The sequence below is a fragment of the Phoxinus phoxinus genome (genome assembly GCF_949152265.1).
Source record: "Phoxinus phoxinus genome assembly, chromosome: 7".
Lineage (NCBI taxonomy): Eukaryota > Metazoa > Chordata > Actinopteri > Cypriniformes > Leuciscidae > Phoxinus > Phoxinus phoxinus.
Window position 1 is genome coordinate 7,823,110 of NC_136882.1, and position 17,456 is coordinate 7,840,565.

At 40.7% G+C, this 17,456-nt stretch overlaps 1 protein-coding gene across 13 annotated transcripts in view; it reads left to right on the forward strand.

Moving 5' to 3' along the window:
- The window catches only part of tlk1a (tousled-like kinase 1a), a 53,906-nt gene extending 44,357 nt beyond the window's left edge, over positions 1-9,549 (forward strand). For all 13 annotated transcript variants that reach the window (XM_079619825.1, XM_079619817.1, XM_079619815.1 and 10 more), the window contains 9 exons: positions 1,080-1,177; positions 1,714-1,795; positions 1,887-1,978; positions 2,537-2,626; positions 2,720-2,889; positions 3,231-3,366; positions 3,450-3,561; positions 3,717-3,824; positions 8,468-9,549. In XM_079619825.1, coding sequence (XP_079475951.1) covers positions 1,080-1,177; positions 1,714-1,795; positions 1,887-1,978; positions 2,537-2,626; positions 2,720-2,889; positions 3,231-3,366; positions 3,450-3,561; positions 3,717-3,824; positions 8,468-8,608 — 1,029 coding nt within the window. In that variant the 3' untranslated portion in view covers positions 8,609-9,549. The remainder of the gene's footprint in view (positions 1-1,079; positions 1,178-1,713; positions 1,796-1,886; positions 1,979-2,536; positions 2,627-2,719; positions 2,890-3,230; positions 3,367-3,449; positions 3,562-3,716; positions 3,825-8,467) is intronic.
- Positions 9,550-17,456: the final 7,907 nt, after the last annotated feature.

The window sequence follows — 17,456 nt, forward strand, 5'->3', positions numbered from 1 at the left end:
CACTACTAAACCTACCCTAACCAACCCATGTGTATCCTATGCACGTAAAAACTTTTCGCGTATAAATTACACGATGAACACACTGCGTGTTAGAGACACATTTAGTGTGATCGGGTCGCGACATCACAGACGATGATAACAGCAGCCGTACCTCTTCGGGTCAGTCTAGTAGGCCTATTTTAATGCCAACTGCAAATCTTGCATATCAAGTAGGCTAGCAAACACCGTTGCCATTCAACAGAGTGTGACAACGTGTGCAAAATGTTTTAACAAAGTTCCAACACTTCTTTATATGTTCAATATTTCTGCTCAGTGTCAGATATTTCTCTGCTTAAAGTAAAAGTCATAATATGTGAAGACAAAATGTTGATCTTTTAACTTAAGTGTTTTACATCAATAGCCTATTAAACGGCACAATTTTTCATTTAATCAGAAATCAGAAAATATTTAAATATTTAAGTTAATATTGTGTCCAGTTTGGCCCTGTAAATAAAAGGGTATTATTTTTTGACAAAGTGTGTGCGGTTTCGTTTTCTTAAGTACCGGTTCAAGAACCGTTTAAAAAATACAGAGTAGGTACTGGTATCGGATAAAACCCAACCGATACCCAACCCTATGTGCGATTAATCGCAAGTATTTACCCCAAAATTTAAGATTCATTCATTTTAGTATTCGATTGACGGCACTAGTTAAAACATTTTGAAAAAGAAAAGATGCTGTCTGTCTTTGTTTCTGCAGTGTAAAATAAAGACATCTTTTAATGTGTAATTATGAAGGTGCCAGAATTGATTAATTTACTTGAGATCTGGGGTTGGTAAGATTGTTAATGTTTTTGAAAGAAGTCTCTAATGCGCACCAGGGCTGCATTTATATGGTGAAATGTTATTACTGTTTAAAAGAACTGTTTTCTATTTGGATATATATTTAAAATGTAAATTATTCCTGTGATCAAAGCTGAATTTTTCAGCATAATGTCTTCATCATTCTAACATGTTGATTTTCTGCTCAAGAAACAGTTGACAGCCATACAGAACCTTTTATGGAAGCAAAATGACACACGACTTTTTTTGTGTTTGTAGGAGGAGGCAGAGATTCAGGCAGAGCTGGAGAGGTTGGAGAGGGTGCGAAATCTTCACATCCGAGAGTTGAAAAGAATAAACAATGAGGACAGCTCACAGTATGTACCGACACTGATGACATCAGCCTCTGATCTTGTTTTTCCTTCCATTTTGTGTCTTTTGAAGTGGACATTGACTCCTCGTATTAACAGCAGTTTCATGAGTTCACGGCCTGTAAAGAGGCCATTTTCCATCCAACACTTTAGTAGCATTTTCTAAAATGTTGTCCATTTATTTTTTGGTTTATTTGTTGTCAAGTCATCTTCATTTATATAGTGCTTTTAACAATGTAGATTGTTTCAAAGCTGCTTTACAGTAATAAACGGATAATTTAAGGTGACAGATTGTTTTGGCTTTATAGCGGTTCTTGAATAAAGAAATTTTCCAGCTAAAGTTAGTTTTGATTAATTCACTTCCATCGCAACGATCATTAGTTATTAAATTAGAGACCGCTAAGACGACATTGTTCTCTCTACACAGACTGTAAACGTGATTTTACCATAAACATAAATTAGTTTTCCATGATTATTTTCCACCAACCCTCCCTTTTTCTCCTGTTTCTCTTTGTTTTTGTTTTTTTAAAAACCTTTCTCAGATTCAAGGACCATCCCACCCTGAATGAACGCTATCTGCTGTTACATCTGCTCGGTCGGGGTGGTTTCAGTGAGGTCTACAAGGTATCTTTACCCCTCATTTATAACAGAGCCTGATTCATGCTGACCTTTGAGAAAGAAACGGATCATTTGAATTCATCATTCTGCTCTTCAGGCGTTTGACTTAATTGAGCAACGGTACGCTGCTGTGAAGATTCATCAGCTCAACAAAAACTGGAGAGAGGAGAAGAAAGAAAATTACCACAAGTACGTTCCTCCTCTTTGATGCTGTTCGTGTTAAATACATCAGTGGCATGCTGTGCATCACCGCAAGGCACAAAGTAGATTTCAGATTGTGAATTATGCACTTTAACTTTATAGACAGGGTTGACATGGACAGAAAAATACATGTACAACCTTTTCAGTATGTTCAGCCAACACAACATTAGAAATGTATCTTTCCAAAACATTCTCAATAGACAAAACAATCCAGAAAACATCTATTGTGAAACGACATTTAACGGACAGTACGTCTATCCCTCACAGCCTAATTTTCATTAAAATATGGCATATTTAAGCTGCATTTAACCCAAAATATTCCTTTATTTTTAGAGCCAATTCTCTCTTATTTTGTATGTGCGATTGATATGTGGCAGGCTCATATTGTGGCGTGGGGACATTATGCAAGGGTGTATTTCCATGCCAATTGGTATTCTGTGCAGAACTTGAAATGTCTGGAAATTTAGTCCGTCTGTCTCTCATGACGCTGGTCGCCTGGGTCTCACCTCTGTTGCCCATGGTAACCCGTGCCTCTCTTCTCCGCAGACACGCCTGTCGGGAATACCGAATACATAAACAGTTGGATCATCCCAGAATAGTTAAACTGTATGATTACTTTTCACTGGACACAGACACGTGAGTTCCAGCCATGCAAATTTCACCAATCAACTATCAAAACACATCATCAGCGAGTTACATTAGGTTGTGTGTCTGTGTTTTTTTCTGCAGGTTTTGTACGGTTTTGGAATACTGTGAAGGAAACGACCTGGATTTCTACTTGAAACAGCACAAGCTGATGTCTGAGAAAGAGGCTCGCTCTATCGTCATGCAGATCGTTAATGCTTTACGATACCTGAACGAGATCAAGCCACCCATAATTCACTATGACCTCAAACCTGGTGAACACGCATTCTCCGTCTCTCTCTTTTCACAGCTCTCCAACATGCTTGACTTTCTGCCTGTATGTCACATGACCTGTCAGAAATCATTCTAATGGCTAATTTGATGCTCAAGAAACATTTCTTATCGATGTTGAAAACCTTTGTACGATTTAATGTTTTTGTGGAAATCATGATACTTTTTTTTTTTCAGGATTATTTGCTAAATAGAAAGTTTAAAAGAACAAGTAGAAGAAAATATTCACCCACCCTTATCGTGCATATGTGAAGGGTATAACAAAGATAATCCCGTTTAAGGAATCTATGTTCTTGTGTTTTTATTTGTGTGTGGTCATGTACAGGGAATATTTTACTGGTAGATGGAACTGCATGTGGAGAGATAAAGATCACAGATTTCGGACTGTCTAAAATCATGGACGACGACAACTACGGAGTCGATGGGATGGACCTGACGTCACAAGGGGCAGGCACTTACTGGTAACGCTCGCAAATACACTCATCGTTTGGCTTTTGCCTTTTTTAAAGTCTGTAGCTCAGCTGTGTCTTGTTGTGGCTGTAAGGTACCTCCCCCCTGAGTGTTTTGTGGTGGGTAAAGAGCCTCCAAAGATCTCCAATAAGGTGGACGTCTGGTCGGTCGGGGTCATATTTTTCCAGTGCCTCTATGGAAGAAAGGTGAGGAGCAATTCTCGGGAAATAAATGGGAATATTACCAGTACCATTTACAAGTTACAGAGTAATAGGGGGAATACCTGTCATTTTCCATCTGTAGAACTAGGTCTTGCTATTACAAGCTAGCATAACCATGCAAACCTGATTTGTTTTTCTAGCCATTTGGCCATAACCAGTCCCAGCAGGACATCCTGCAGGAGAACACCATCCTGAAAGCCACAGAGGTTCAGTTCCCTTCCAAACCTGTTGCCAGCAACGAAGCCAAGGTAATCAGTAATATGATAATCAGTAATAATGATTGAAGGTTTATGGGTCTTTGACATGACGTATCACAGCAGTTTCTGTAGTGCGACTTTTTAACCAATGAATTTCCTTTTCCAGCCTTTTGTGAGAAGGATTTTTAAAATAGTTTTTACACACAATTTGTATATCCTTTTTTTAAATGCCCATGGTGTTATGAGATTTTATTAATCACTCTTTTAAAAGTTGAAGATCTTGTATACTGTAAATGTTCTTCAAGGGGATTAAAACAAATAAGAAACATTTATTTATTTTTTAGCCTATTTTATTGTTTGTATTATCTTATTTGAGGCCACCTGTTTGAGAACCACTGATCTAGAACTATTTTAAACCATTTTTGCTTATTCCTTTCTAAATGTATTATGCTTATAGTTGTTATAAGCTGACATTAATTGAGTGACTATATTGAATATTAGTGCTTTTAATAATTTGACTTAAAAAAATGGTGAGAAATGGTAAGTACTTACAGCATCTAAAATATTGATGACATTTCCATGTCTCTTGCTACTTGTCACAGGGTTCCCACGTGTCCTTGAAATCCTTGAAAGTTTGTGAATCTAAAAAAAAAAGTGTCAAGGCCCTGAAAAGTCTTTGAAAAGAAACACACATAGATACAGGTCCTTGAAAGTGCTTGAATTTACTTCGTGCAATAAGTTTTCTAGAAGAAATTCCATAATATTCCCTCCGGTCCTCTGTGTTATTTCGCCAACACTTCGTGGCCTATGCATACTAGCTTGCGTTAGTTACGCGCATTTACGTTTTACGTCGTGTTTCCCGCTCGAGGTACTTTGTTACAGTTTTGTGCGCATGGCAACGTTCAACAATGTATCTTACAAGATAACACGATGTAACCTTGCTCTCACTTGAAATGTGTCTCCACATGAAGTCCTTGAATTTTAGGGTATTGGACCTAGAAAGTCCTTGAAAGGTCCTTGAATTTGAAGTTAAGGTGTGAAGAGGTGTGGGAACCCTGTTGTCAATTATCCACATGCAGTAGTGCTAGATTAGTAAAGCCCCGTTCACCAGCCCCACCAGGGGCTTTGTCACTACAGGGTCTATAATGGCCGTTCCAAGTGTTTTTGCTCTAATATTTTTTGGTAGACTGCACATGTATCTTTTAAAATGTGATCACAAATGAGTTATATTGATGGTAAGTCTAAGATTTGACTTGGAATTAGTTTTCTAAAAAAGTAATATTCTGCTTTTGGAGAGTGTTGTTATATAAACTACATCAGTGCTAGTTCTTTAAAACATTAATCCTCTATCAAAATACTATTTAAACTCGTACTGCCGAAAAACTTCCAAGCAGTGGAAAAGTGAAGCGAGCCGAACCGTACCGTGCGTACCATGCAGTGGAAAAGCGCCATTATAATCAACAAGAATGATCATGATCAATGTATAAATCAAACTCACTGAGACTGCCAAAATTATATTTATATTATATCCATGTGTTTGGTTTCAGATAAATCATATAGAACTGTGAAATTGCTCTTAAATTCTTTGTTCTGTCTTATCTGCATTCAAGAGTTTGAGCTCCACTGACACATTGGATGTCGCTCCCGAAAGTCGTTCTTCTCTTGCATAAAATACGTTTCTCAGCATTGTGTCTCTGACTGTGGGTGACAGGATGAAGGCAAGTCCACTGTCACCCATTCAGCCAGAATTCACCATTTCTCCAATGAAATTGAACGAGATCGCTGCTATGGAATATATACACTGATGATGAGCCAAAACATTATGACCACCTGCCTAATGTGCTGTTGGTCCCAAAACCCCTCTGAAGGTGTCCTGTGATATCTGGCACCAAGACATTAGCAGCAGATCCTTCAAGTCCTGTATGTTGCCAGGTGGAACTGCAGTGGATTGCACTTGTTGTTTCAGCACATCCTACAGATGCTCAGATTGAAATTTCGGGAATTTGGAGGCCGGGTCAACACCTTGAACTCTTCATCATGTTCCTCAAATCATTCCTGAACAATGTGTGCAATGCGAGTACATTATCCTGTGGAAAGGGCCACTTCCACCAGGCAATTGGGAAGAGGTGTACATAGTTTGCTACAATCTTTAGGTAGGTGGCATGTGTCCACATGAATGGCCGGACCCAGGACCCAGCAGAACATTGCCCAGAGCATCACACTCCCTCCACTGGTTTGTCATTGTCCCACACTGCATCCTGGTGCATCTCTTCCCCAGGTAAATGGCACACATGTACACAGAGCAGTGGAAGAAGGTAACCTGGTCTGATGAGTCCAAGTCCAGTACCGATGCTCGTGGGCCCATATGTAGGTGATTTGACGGTGGACAGGGGTCATCATAGGCTCTCTGACCGGTCTGCAGCTACACGGCCTCAAACGCGGCGCGTGTTGTGACACATTCCTCCCATTTAACCATCATTAAGACTTATGCCACAGTAGACCTTCAGTCGGTTTGGACCAGACGTGATGGTCTTCGTTGCCTTCATGCATAGTTGAGCCTTGGGCGTCCAAAACCCTGTCGCCGGTTTGTGGTTTGTCCCTTCTCGGACACTGTTGGTAAATCCTCACCACTGCTGACCTGGAGCAACTCAAAAGCCTTGTCGTTTCAGAGACTCTCTGACCCAGTCGCCTTGCCATAACAATCTGGCCCATGTCAGAGTCACTCTGATCTTTATTCCTGCCCATTTCTCCTGCATCCAACGAGAACGAGAACTGATGTTTGCTAATCTAATCTACCCAGGCCTTAACATGTGGCCTTCTTAGGAGATGATCAATGATATTTGCCTCACCTGTGACTGATCATAATGTTTTGGCTCATCTGTGTATGTTTCCAGAATATTGCCCCAATTCTGATTTCTAAAATATAATTTCTAAAAATAAATGTATCATACAAGCCAAGGGAGCAGTCAGCCAGTGCAGCCAACTGTTTAGTGATCATTTTACACCGCTGAATGAATTCAAGGCACATATTTTCATTACAAAATACTTTTACCGTAAGCAAGTCTCTTTTGGACTTCTCTAAATGAACGTGTGTGTGCCTCCATGTCACTCAAAACAGCAACAAATAAGGAAGCACACATACCTAGCCACAGTATTCTGACAAATTATTTGCCAACATTATAGCACACATGGTTAGAATATAACATGTTAACAGTTGAAATTTAGGCCCTGTTTACATTAGTGCATTTTTGTTTTAAAACGCATAACTTGCTACGGTTATGCCTGGCGTCCACACTACTCCGCCGTTTTTTAACTTTGAATGCGATACTTACGAAAACGCTGCAGACCCTGTTTTAGTTTGGAAACTCTGGGGTTGTGTTTCAGTGTAAACGCACCAAAACGGAGACTTTTGAAAACGAAGACATGCCTGCCCACATTACGCTACCGGAACACGACAATAACAGACCAGGGCTGCGCTTCGCAAATGCATCGTAAGCCTAAGGCCCTGTTTACACGAGAACGCTCGCAGGTGAAAACGTAGAAATATTTTATCAGATGTGCCTTTCGTTTAGACGGCGACTGTTTTTTTTGGGGCTTAAAAACGCAAAAAAGTGAAACCACCCTCCAGAGTGGAAATCTTAAAAACGCTCCACCGTCACGTTCCCGTCTAAAGGGTAAAAACACAAAAGTCTGCTAGACAGTGAAGGCACCGATCTGCTCACGGTGGCTCTTGTCACGTACGCATTTACGTCACAGGCATGCGCCAGTACAGGAAAATAACAAACATGTCGGATTATTTCCACATTCGGTCCATATGTCTGTATATTTTGCCTGGCAGGACTCCCAGTCCACGCCCTGTTGTGGCTTTGTAATTTAAGGTTGTTTGTAGCATTAACTCCACCTCCTCGTCTGTCCAGACAAAATTGTCAGCTTTTGCTGTTCGCTTCGCCATGTTGTGTTTTGATTTTGCGCTACTAGGGAGAGAAGTAGAAGGAAGGTTGTACGCAGGCGCGCGGACTTGGTGTTGTTGTGTGGAAGTGCTTCACATTGCTACCTAGCCGCCTGGAGTGCACACTACATTCAATTTCACACACTTTTGCGTCACCATATGCACGCAGATTCCCCCTCATAACGCTCGTCTAAACGCAGTATAAAAAGTGATAACGCAACGCCACTTTTGCGTTTTCTCTTCAGATCGTTTCCGTGTAAACATAGCCTAAGTTGCAATTGCCACCAATGGTTTCTACGATCAATTAGGCTTACGATGCTTTTGTGAAACGCAGCCCGGAGCCGTCTCTCTTAACGGCTCTGTAACATACCAACCTCGACAACTGTGTAAACCGTTTTAAAGCAAAAAAGATTTTTTTTTTCAGACCATGTTAACATCTAATAAGAGTTTTTTTAAAAGAAAAAAATGAATGGAAAACGTGTAGGAACTAAATAAATAAAAACAAATAAACCGCTAGAGTTTTCACTGTTAAAAGACGTCATACATTGCTGAACTATGTGACATACTAGTCTGTTTGAGAAACCATTAATTGCTGTTGTGAAAATATAACATTTTCATATTAATCAGAGCATATTTTCACATTATTTGGTACAAAAAACAAATAAAACATTTAAAAAAAAAAAAGTCATTGTGTCCTTGAGTTTTTGCTTGTATGTAATAAATGTCATGTTACTGTTTTCTGCAGGCCTTCATCCGCCGGTGTCTAGCCTACAGGAAAGAGGACCGGTTCGATGTGCACCAGCTGGGCAGCGACTCATACCTGCTGCCTCACATAAGACGGGCCAGCTCGTCAGGAACCCTGCCACCAAACTCAGCCTCCTATTGACAACTTGCACTGAGCGCTCTGACTGACAGCCCGACTGGCCAGCGTCTGATCTCCCGACCCAAGAGCAGGGTGGGAACATTTCCAGGCAGCCACAAGGAGAAGAAGCCGGCTTCCTCAGCTTGAGGAAGGTGGTGATGAATTCGTGTGCTTGTGCAGCAGCGAGATTCGGGTTTACTGAGAAAAGTGTTTCGGAAGCAAATGAAGAAAAATAAAGCATGAATATTTAGACATCTAGAGAATGTCACAATAAAGTCATTGAAGAAAAATAATGCCTTGTAAGGACTCAATAGGGCACAGCAACTGTTAAGTACTTTGAAATGTGACTGTTGTCATTTGGTTTTTCACACGGTTGCCTCCAAGTTCAAAGAGGAGAATCCTGGCAAACCACTATCAATTCCCATGGTCTCGGCTGGGTTTCAGGAAAATAAGGATTTCTTTGAAGAGCATACATTCAGAGTTACTGTAACTGGCGTGCAAAGGTTTCATTTTTCACTCTGTAGTAATGTTATGTGGTACAGACAACAGTGTTAGCTTTCCTTGCTTTGTTCAACTAGCTATGAGAATGTAATTCTAGCATACAGAGAGGCTACTGGCACACTAGGCCCAGGCAGCAAACTAATGTTAAATGCACAAAATAACCAAATGTAGATGAATGGCAATGTACAGAATCCTATGCAGGACAAAATAAAAGAATCCCCTCCGGAGAATTCATGTATATTTGTTGTACAGGACCTTAATTTCAGATATTAACTTTCAGCAGATTCATCCTGTACAGAGGTTTAACATTTTGCCCTTTTTTTTCTTGTAAATTTGGTTTCCTGGTGTGTTTTTTGATTTTGCTGCTTTGATGTTGCTCTTTTTCAAACCGCTGTATAATGTACTTTGGGTATAAATTGTACAGTCCTGTTAAAAGAATTTCAAATAAATGCCAGGAAGCTCCATTTACTGCATTGTATTTGGTTTAGTGATGTGAATTGCTGTTCTGAGAACAGTCTGTAGCGCCACCCACTGGCCTTCTAAAGGAAAGCTCTTTGCATGGGTCAGAATGAATCCATGCAAAATGCATGCTGGCAATGACATTTTATTCCTGTAAATTTGAAATTAATTATTTTCTGTGGGGATAAACCACACCTGTACCTAGTAAATTTTAAAGTGTCCATTAGACCAATCCATATGTAGTGGAAAGGTGTTTTTGTGCTAAAGATGTATTTTTCCATATAATTTATACATATGCAGGTATGTCAAACATGACTTAACATTAAAAAAAAATCATGCCATAGGGCACCACATATGGTATGTAGGCCTCGTCCACGCTTTAAAATGTATAATTCGTGTTGTTATAGTATTGGATTGAAATGGGCTTTTTGTTCTAATATAATGTGCCATTAAACAGCCTATTTTAATGCATTTTGCAAAGCAAATCACCATTGTCTTGAGAAAAAAATATGATCAGACTTGCGTAACTTTTAACCATAAATCAGCCCCACATTAATTTCATTTGTTACATATGAGTCTAACTCCCAGTTTCACAGACGAGGTTTAAGCCTAGTCCCAGATTAAAATGCATGTTTGAGCCGGTTTATCTAAAAAGCTATTTGCACTGACATATTTTAGAGAGAAAAAAACATGGTGTGCATCTTGAGACAAAACAATAGCACTGACATATTTTGAGGTATGTTTATAAAAGCTACTTAAATGTCCTAATTGCACTAAGGCCTAATCCTGGCTTAATATAAGCTCTGTTTGTGAAACTAGGCCAAAAAATTGATTAGCCAGTACCACATAATAGAGACCTAACCAGATAGATACACTCTTAAAAAATAAAGGTTTCTAGGGTGTGTTTAGAGGTAGCTCATAATTAAACATTTTAATCGGCACACACAGTTAAAAGGACATTTTTGATATTCACAAAAGTTATAATATCCTTGTTCTAGTGTAGCGAAAAATTTGGTTTGAATCCTGTTCGTGATGCCAAACTAGGTTGGTTTTCAGTTTTATTTATAAAGCACTTTAAAAACCTCAATGTAGACCATGCTGTACAATAAGAACAAACTTTAACATTTTAATATTGACAATTTACCAATTATATAAAACCATACAATCAAAACAAATTCATAATCACTATGCTTTAAAAGTTTTTAACTTGATAATTGACACAAAATGCCATAGTACAGTACTCTATAACCTTGTAGCAGCAATAGAAATAGCAGTGATCTTTCTTTAGGTTAGTAAACAAAACAAAAAACATTTAAACTGTAGAGATCACACTTCTCTTTTTAATTTTGGTTCTATTTCGTTACCGACCATCAGAGGCAGTGATTCACAATGGATGTTATCTCTTGGATGTGATATCACATACTTCCCTATTATGTAGCAGGCAAAAAACAGTATGCGACAAAAGTAGTATGTGTGAATTCACAGTACTCATAAAAGAGAAGGCAAAACCTACCAGATGACCGACTATTTCCGGCGAGATTCTGAAGTGTGCATACGAATCGTATGATACGATGGACACTTTTCTATCCCATTTGGATTTGTGAATGGAGGTGAAGCAACACAGCTGATGCTGGTAGGTCACATGATAATGGTCACATGATAATGACAACATGGCGAATGTAGTATGTCCTGATTACATTCATACACACACTCATACCATATAGAGTGTTTTAGCGGTCATAAAATAATTACTTATTCAAAATAAATACCTACTCAAGAGATAATGCGATTTTGGACGTTCCCCTATTTAACCCTGTGATAGCCAGCAAACTGTCCCTTCAATCTTAAAAAAAAGGTTAAAAAGAAAACTTTCATTCAGAATACCTCGGATTCCGTCTTTCACATAATGCGGACTGAAAGACAAACATTGTCCCACTGGATGCTTCAAGTGCACCAGTGGATGGGATGCTCCTAGTTGCACCAAATTAGCTCAGAAGATCATGGTTACCAATGTTATTTAATTCTCAATGGGTAATCTTGGAGCCTTCCAGGAGACAGGACCTTCTCCTTGAGCTACAGGGACAGATTTGGCACCCAAACCCACATCAACTGCAGCTCCGTGTCCGGCCTCAGAGGAGTAGGACATAACTACTGAGGACTTTTGATCTAGAATACAATCCTGAGTTCTAGAGCACCCTCCACCAGGAATATCAATGCTTGTAGGTGGAAGCTTTTCACTCATTGTGTAGACTGGGAAGAAGTAGGAGGGAAGATCCCAGAGCATCGCTCGGCCATTGCGCCCACTCAGACAGTTAGAGTAAGGCTACTCAAAAGTGTGCTGTGTAAGTGATCTTACAATCAGACTATGTAGCATTGTAACCTAAAGTGGCTTTAAATGAAGACAGCATGCCTCAAAGCCATAACGTCAGCTAAGCGTGTTGGTGAGCTCCATGTATTGTCAATCAATACATCACGAATGCTCTGGAGTGTGGATGAAACAATGGTTATCTTGTGGCCCAACAACTCACTTCTCCAGAAATGTAATTTACTGTGTAAATGCTTACACAGCATTGTTTAGAAACCAATTAATTGAGTTGGTAGCACTTAATCCTCCTATGTCAGACACAATACAGCATTCACATTGAATGACTATGCCCAGTGCTAGCCCTTTTGGCGATCTGAAAGCCACAGATACCCCTTTTCCACCAAGGCAGAGCTGGTGCTGGTTCGGAGCCAGAGCCTAGTTTCAAATCGGTTCTTTGTTTTTCCACCGCCAAAGCACCAGCTCCGAACCAGTAAAACTGGTTCTTAAGTAGCACCAAATCATTGCAGGGTCTAGAACGGAGCCAAGTAAGAACCGCTTGCGTCAGGGGCTGGGGGCGGGGTTACCGTGACCAACAAGACGAATAGAAACTTGTGACCGCCATTTTTAAATAGCAGCTAGTCGAGCTAATAGCAGCTCGATTATAATATCCGTCTATGTAAGTTACGGCGAGCTGCACGAACGCGTTGGATTCCGATGTATTTTTGCAATCCCATGAGGATCCATAGTATTGCAACGTCCGTTATTGTTGATGGCTTGTTCGAGATGCATCGGAGCGGCGCGGACCGATCAGAGCTCCGGGAGTGTTTGGAGAGCATACGACTCCTTGTGCTTTTGATCGCTTTCGCAGTGCTTTAATGTCACGCGGCGATCGGTCTGCGAGAAGCCGAACCATCTCGAACAAGCCTGGTGTGTTTTTGTTTGGCGCTGCCGCGCTAGCGTTGCTGGGCAACATGAGATGTATACACAGTGACGTAAGATCTGGCTCTGTTTTGGCTCTCTAGCCTGTGGAAAGGCAAACCGGTTCTTAGAAGAACCGTCAGTAGAACCAACTCCGAACCGGCTCTAGCTCTAGCTCTGAACCAGCACCTGGTTCTTGCTGGTGGAAAAGGGGTAAGAGAAATACAACAGTCAGACCAACTCTTCCACTATTGGAGGCCAAAAATACCATCAGCCTCTTTCAAATCAGAGGTTGTCTCAATGGGTGGTGGAAGTTATCACCTGCTTACAAGGTCAACAACCTTACCTTACCAGCAGGCATGAGGTGCCGTTCAGTGATAAGTATCTCCACGTCTTAGGCAGCATTGAGGTGTATCCATCTAACTGACATTTTTGCAGCGGCTAATTGTTCATCTACTGACCAAACTACAGGGTTACCATAAACCCAAAAGCAGAATGTTATAGTCCACTGTAAATTTGACATTTTGTAAACTTGACTGGACAAACTACAATAAGAACATGACGAGAAAGTCACTAATTGATTGAAGATGACAAGTTTTACAGTTTTTTTTAAAATGCCTACACACTAAAAGTGGTACTTGAGGCCCATTTAGAGAAACCATTCACTCATATTCCTAATCTTCAGACCAAGTCTGCAAAACTGCAAGCACATTATATGCTTTACACTCTATACATGCTTTACATTTTACACTCTTTATACTCTAAACTAACAGCTCTTGTTTCATTTAGAAAACACTGCTATTTAAATGCCTTATTAAATTACCTACACCCAATGCTTAGGTGTGAAAACACTTACACAAATGTATCACTTAGAAATAAAATTTTTATTGCTTAAACACATTTCTTGAAACTATGCCTTGTATTCTCAAAACAGTAAACACAAATCCAAAACGTCTCACCTATGAGGACCCCTTCACCTTCCTCATCCTCTTCCTTCACCTCTTCCTCCACTCCAGTGTCCTCATCCTCTTCCTTCATGACTTTCTGGATCCATTGTTCCAAAACCCAATGAACTGACTCTGGCCCTTTTATCTATCTATTGAAGGTTCTGATTGATCAATTTTGACTCTTAGTGTTTCCATGTGGGGAATTGTGTGCTAACTGACCAGAAGCTGTGCTGACTTGAGTGAACAGTATTGAATGAGGGCTTTCTAGTGACCCTCAATAGCCCCAATGTCTTCTGGTGCCCCTTACCAGCCCTAATGTCTTCCGGTGAGCTCCACAAGACTTCTACTCCCATGTCTACTGTGGTTTGTCTGCAGATTTTACCTCAGAAGGTCCCCAGACCTGAGCCTTCTACACACGTCTGATATCTATTTATGCTGTTGTGACGGAGCTGAATAGTAAACCTGCCCATGAGGACTTCCATCTCCTGCCTTTTTGAGGCATTAGTAGGAGCACACTGGACATGTTGTATGGCATTTTTGTTCATGAAGTCCTTGAACTCCAAACTCACGAAATAGGCTACATTGTCAGATACTATAATTTGCAGTAGACCATGGCTGCTGAAAATCTTCTGTAAGCAATCAATTGTTGATGATGCAGAGGGAAGGGGATAGACACGCATCTACTTCAAGTGAGCATCAATGAAGTTATCCAAAGCATCAATCACCTCACTAAATATAGGCTATAATCATCTTCTTTTATGATTGACAGCTACATCAGACTGGTCGCTGTGTTGTATAGGACCCTAAAGACTTGTGCATGTTATTCTAGAAACCTCTGTCCTAAAGTTACGATGTAATGTGCCCTGAAGAACGTACTGAAAGGACAACAACCTCTTGGACAGCAATCAGTCTGGCTTCAAAAGCGGTCACTCGACTGAGACTGCTCTGCTCTCAGTAATTGAAGCTCTGAGATTGGCAAGAGCTGCTTCCAAGTCCTCAGTTCTCATCCTGCTGGATCTGTCTGCTGCCTTTGACACAGTTAACCACCAGATCCTCCTGTCAATCCTAAAGATGAAGGGAATCTCGGGAACTGCACTCCAGTGGTTCAAGTCTTATCTCTCGGGTAGGTCCTTTAGGGTGTCATGGAGGGGTGAGGCGTCTAAGACCCAACATCTAGCTACTGGTGTGCCCCAGGGCTCAGTGCTTGGACCACTTCTCTTCTCCATCTACATGACATCACTAGGATCTGTGATTCAGAAACATGGCTTTTCCTACCACTGCTACGCTGATGACACACAACTCTACCTCTCATTCCAGCCTGATGATCCGACGGTAGCCGCTCGCATCTCAGCCTGCCTGGCAGACATTTCTGGCTGGATGAAGGACCACCACCTTCAACTAAACCTTGCGAAGACAGAGCTACTCGTAATCCCGGCTAACCCAGCACTCAATCACAACTTAACCATTCAGCTAGGCTCGTCATCCATAACTCCATCAAGATCAGCCAGGAACCTTGGAGTTGTAATTGACGACCAATTGAATTTCACAGATCACATTGCTAGCACTGCCCGGTCATGCAGATTTGCCTTGTACAACATCAGAAGGATCAGGCCCTTCCTATCAGAGCATGCTACACAACTGCTTGTTCAGGCGCTTGTTCTATCCAGACTGGACTATTGTAATGCTCTCCTGGCTGGTCTCCCAGCTTGCACTGTCAAACCTCTGCAACTGATCCAGAATGCTGCAGCTAGAGTGGTCTTCAACGAGCCGAAGAGAGCACACGTCACTCCTCTCCTAACAAAATTGCACTGGTTGCCGATTGCCGCTCGCATCAAATTCAAGTCACTGACATTTGCCTACAGAACAACCACTGGCACTGCTCCCTCATACCTGAACTCATTACTTCAGACTTATGTGCCATCCAGAAACTTGCGCTCTGCAAGCGAGCGCCGTCTTGTGGTGCCATCTCAAAGAGGCACAAAATCTCTTTCTCGGACCTTTACCATGGCTGTTCCCTACTGGTGGAATGATCTGCCTAACTCAGCCAGAGCCGCTGAGTCCGTACCCATTTTTAAGAAATTGCTGAAGACGTATCTTTTTCGGCAGCACTTAATCCAGTAATACTAACACTCTCTTCTCTATTCTAAAAAAAAAAAAAAAAAAAAAATACTGTACGTTGGATTGTACTGTGAAGGGTTATAACACTTACCTACTGTTGGTCTACTGCTAGTTTAATTGCTTCTATTGTTTCTCATTTGTAAGTCGCTTTGGATAAAAGCGTCTGCTAAATGAATAAATATAAATGTAAATGTAAATGAAAGATGGAGGGTCCATACACTGTTGTCAAGACATTTTGTAAGGTTGGAAATAATCCAAGATTATTTCCAACCAACAAAGACATTTGCTTTTCTCTCAGACATTTCCAGCACAGCAGTGCTAAGAGGGATATAGGCCTGTAGGCCAGAGATTTGGGACAATGCGGGAAATTGTGATGGTCTGATTGGTCAGTTTGAATATCTCACACCTGCTAGTCACATGGTCGGGGGAAATGACAAAACAAGATTGTAACTGTTCTTCTGTCTCTTTGCTGGGGATGCTGAGCTGGTCTTGAGAGAGGCTCTCTGCCTATCTCTCTCTCTCTCTCTCTCTCTCTCTTTCTTTCTCTCTCTCTCTCTCTCTCAGGTAACATTTTACATTTATGCTGGGTACAAATGGTTTAAAATTCTGATTACATCCATGTTGTAACTATTTAAGTGTAAACATAACCTTATTGCACATTGAACCTTTTTTAATTCATGGAGTCCATGTGTCTTATTTAACCAAAATTCCTTTGAGACGCTGGAAAGACTAGAACACGCACGTCCTTTACCGGCTATTTGGAAACCGGAAGTTGGGCCGAATAGCCGGCTTTTACACTGTTGTCAAGACATTTAAATGACTCAGTAGCCACATGGACACGGGACAGGAAGAACAACAGATAACAGGGGACTTCATAATCTTCTGCTTGGAAGACTGCTTGGGATCATCCTCAGAGCCTGACTCAGTTCTCCGTCTTTGTGCAGCATGTTCCCTACCCAAGATTTAAACTCATCACCCAACTTCACACACCCCTGAACGCCTTCTGCAGTTTTGTCCTGTGTGGCTCCGTGGAATCAGCCAGGCAATCACCAGGCAATTTACATTTTAATAAAGAGGCCAGAGTAGGAGTATCTCCAGAATGTCTCATTGATCAAAACTTTTCCTCAACTCCTGACAGCATTTCACTCTCCTCCCAACCCTGAACAGGCCACTTTCACTGAGATCTAAAAACACATTTTACAGATAACATCTCTGCATAATGAGAATGAGAAACACATATGAGAAAGTAAATTTGAAAAAGTGAGTTTACAAAAAGTTTGCAAAGCTTTCTAACAAGTGTGCATTTTAATAGCTAAGAGTGTAAAGTTGGGAAACATTACATGTATTGTAGCTAGTGTTTCTACATATTCTCTAAATAGAGCAATGTCTGAACCAAACACACCTTTTTGAGGTGCACGTTAAAGAAAAGAAACTCTGTAAAGACAGAGTATAATAACTGCACACTATATTTATTATTTCCAATGTTTCAGGAAACAATCAGCCTTTGGTACAGAATGACAAATAACTCCTTACAAAATGGAGAACACCATAGATAGACCAAACAATTACTCATTGATCTCGCTTGTGAGTATTGTTGGTTCTATTTATGGTGTTTTCTGTTTTG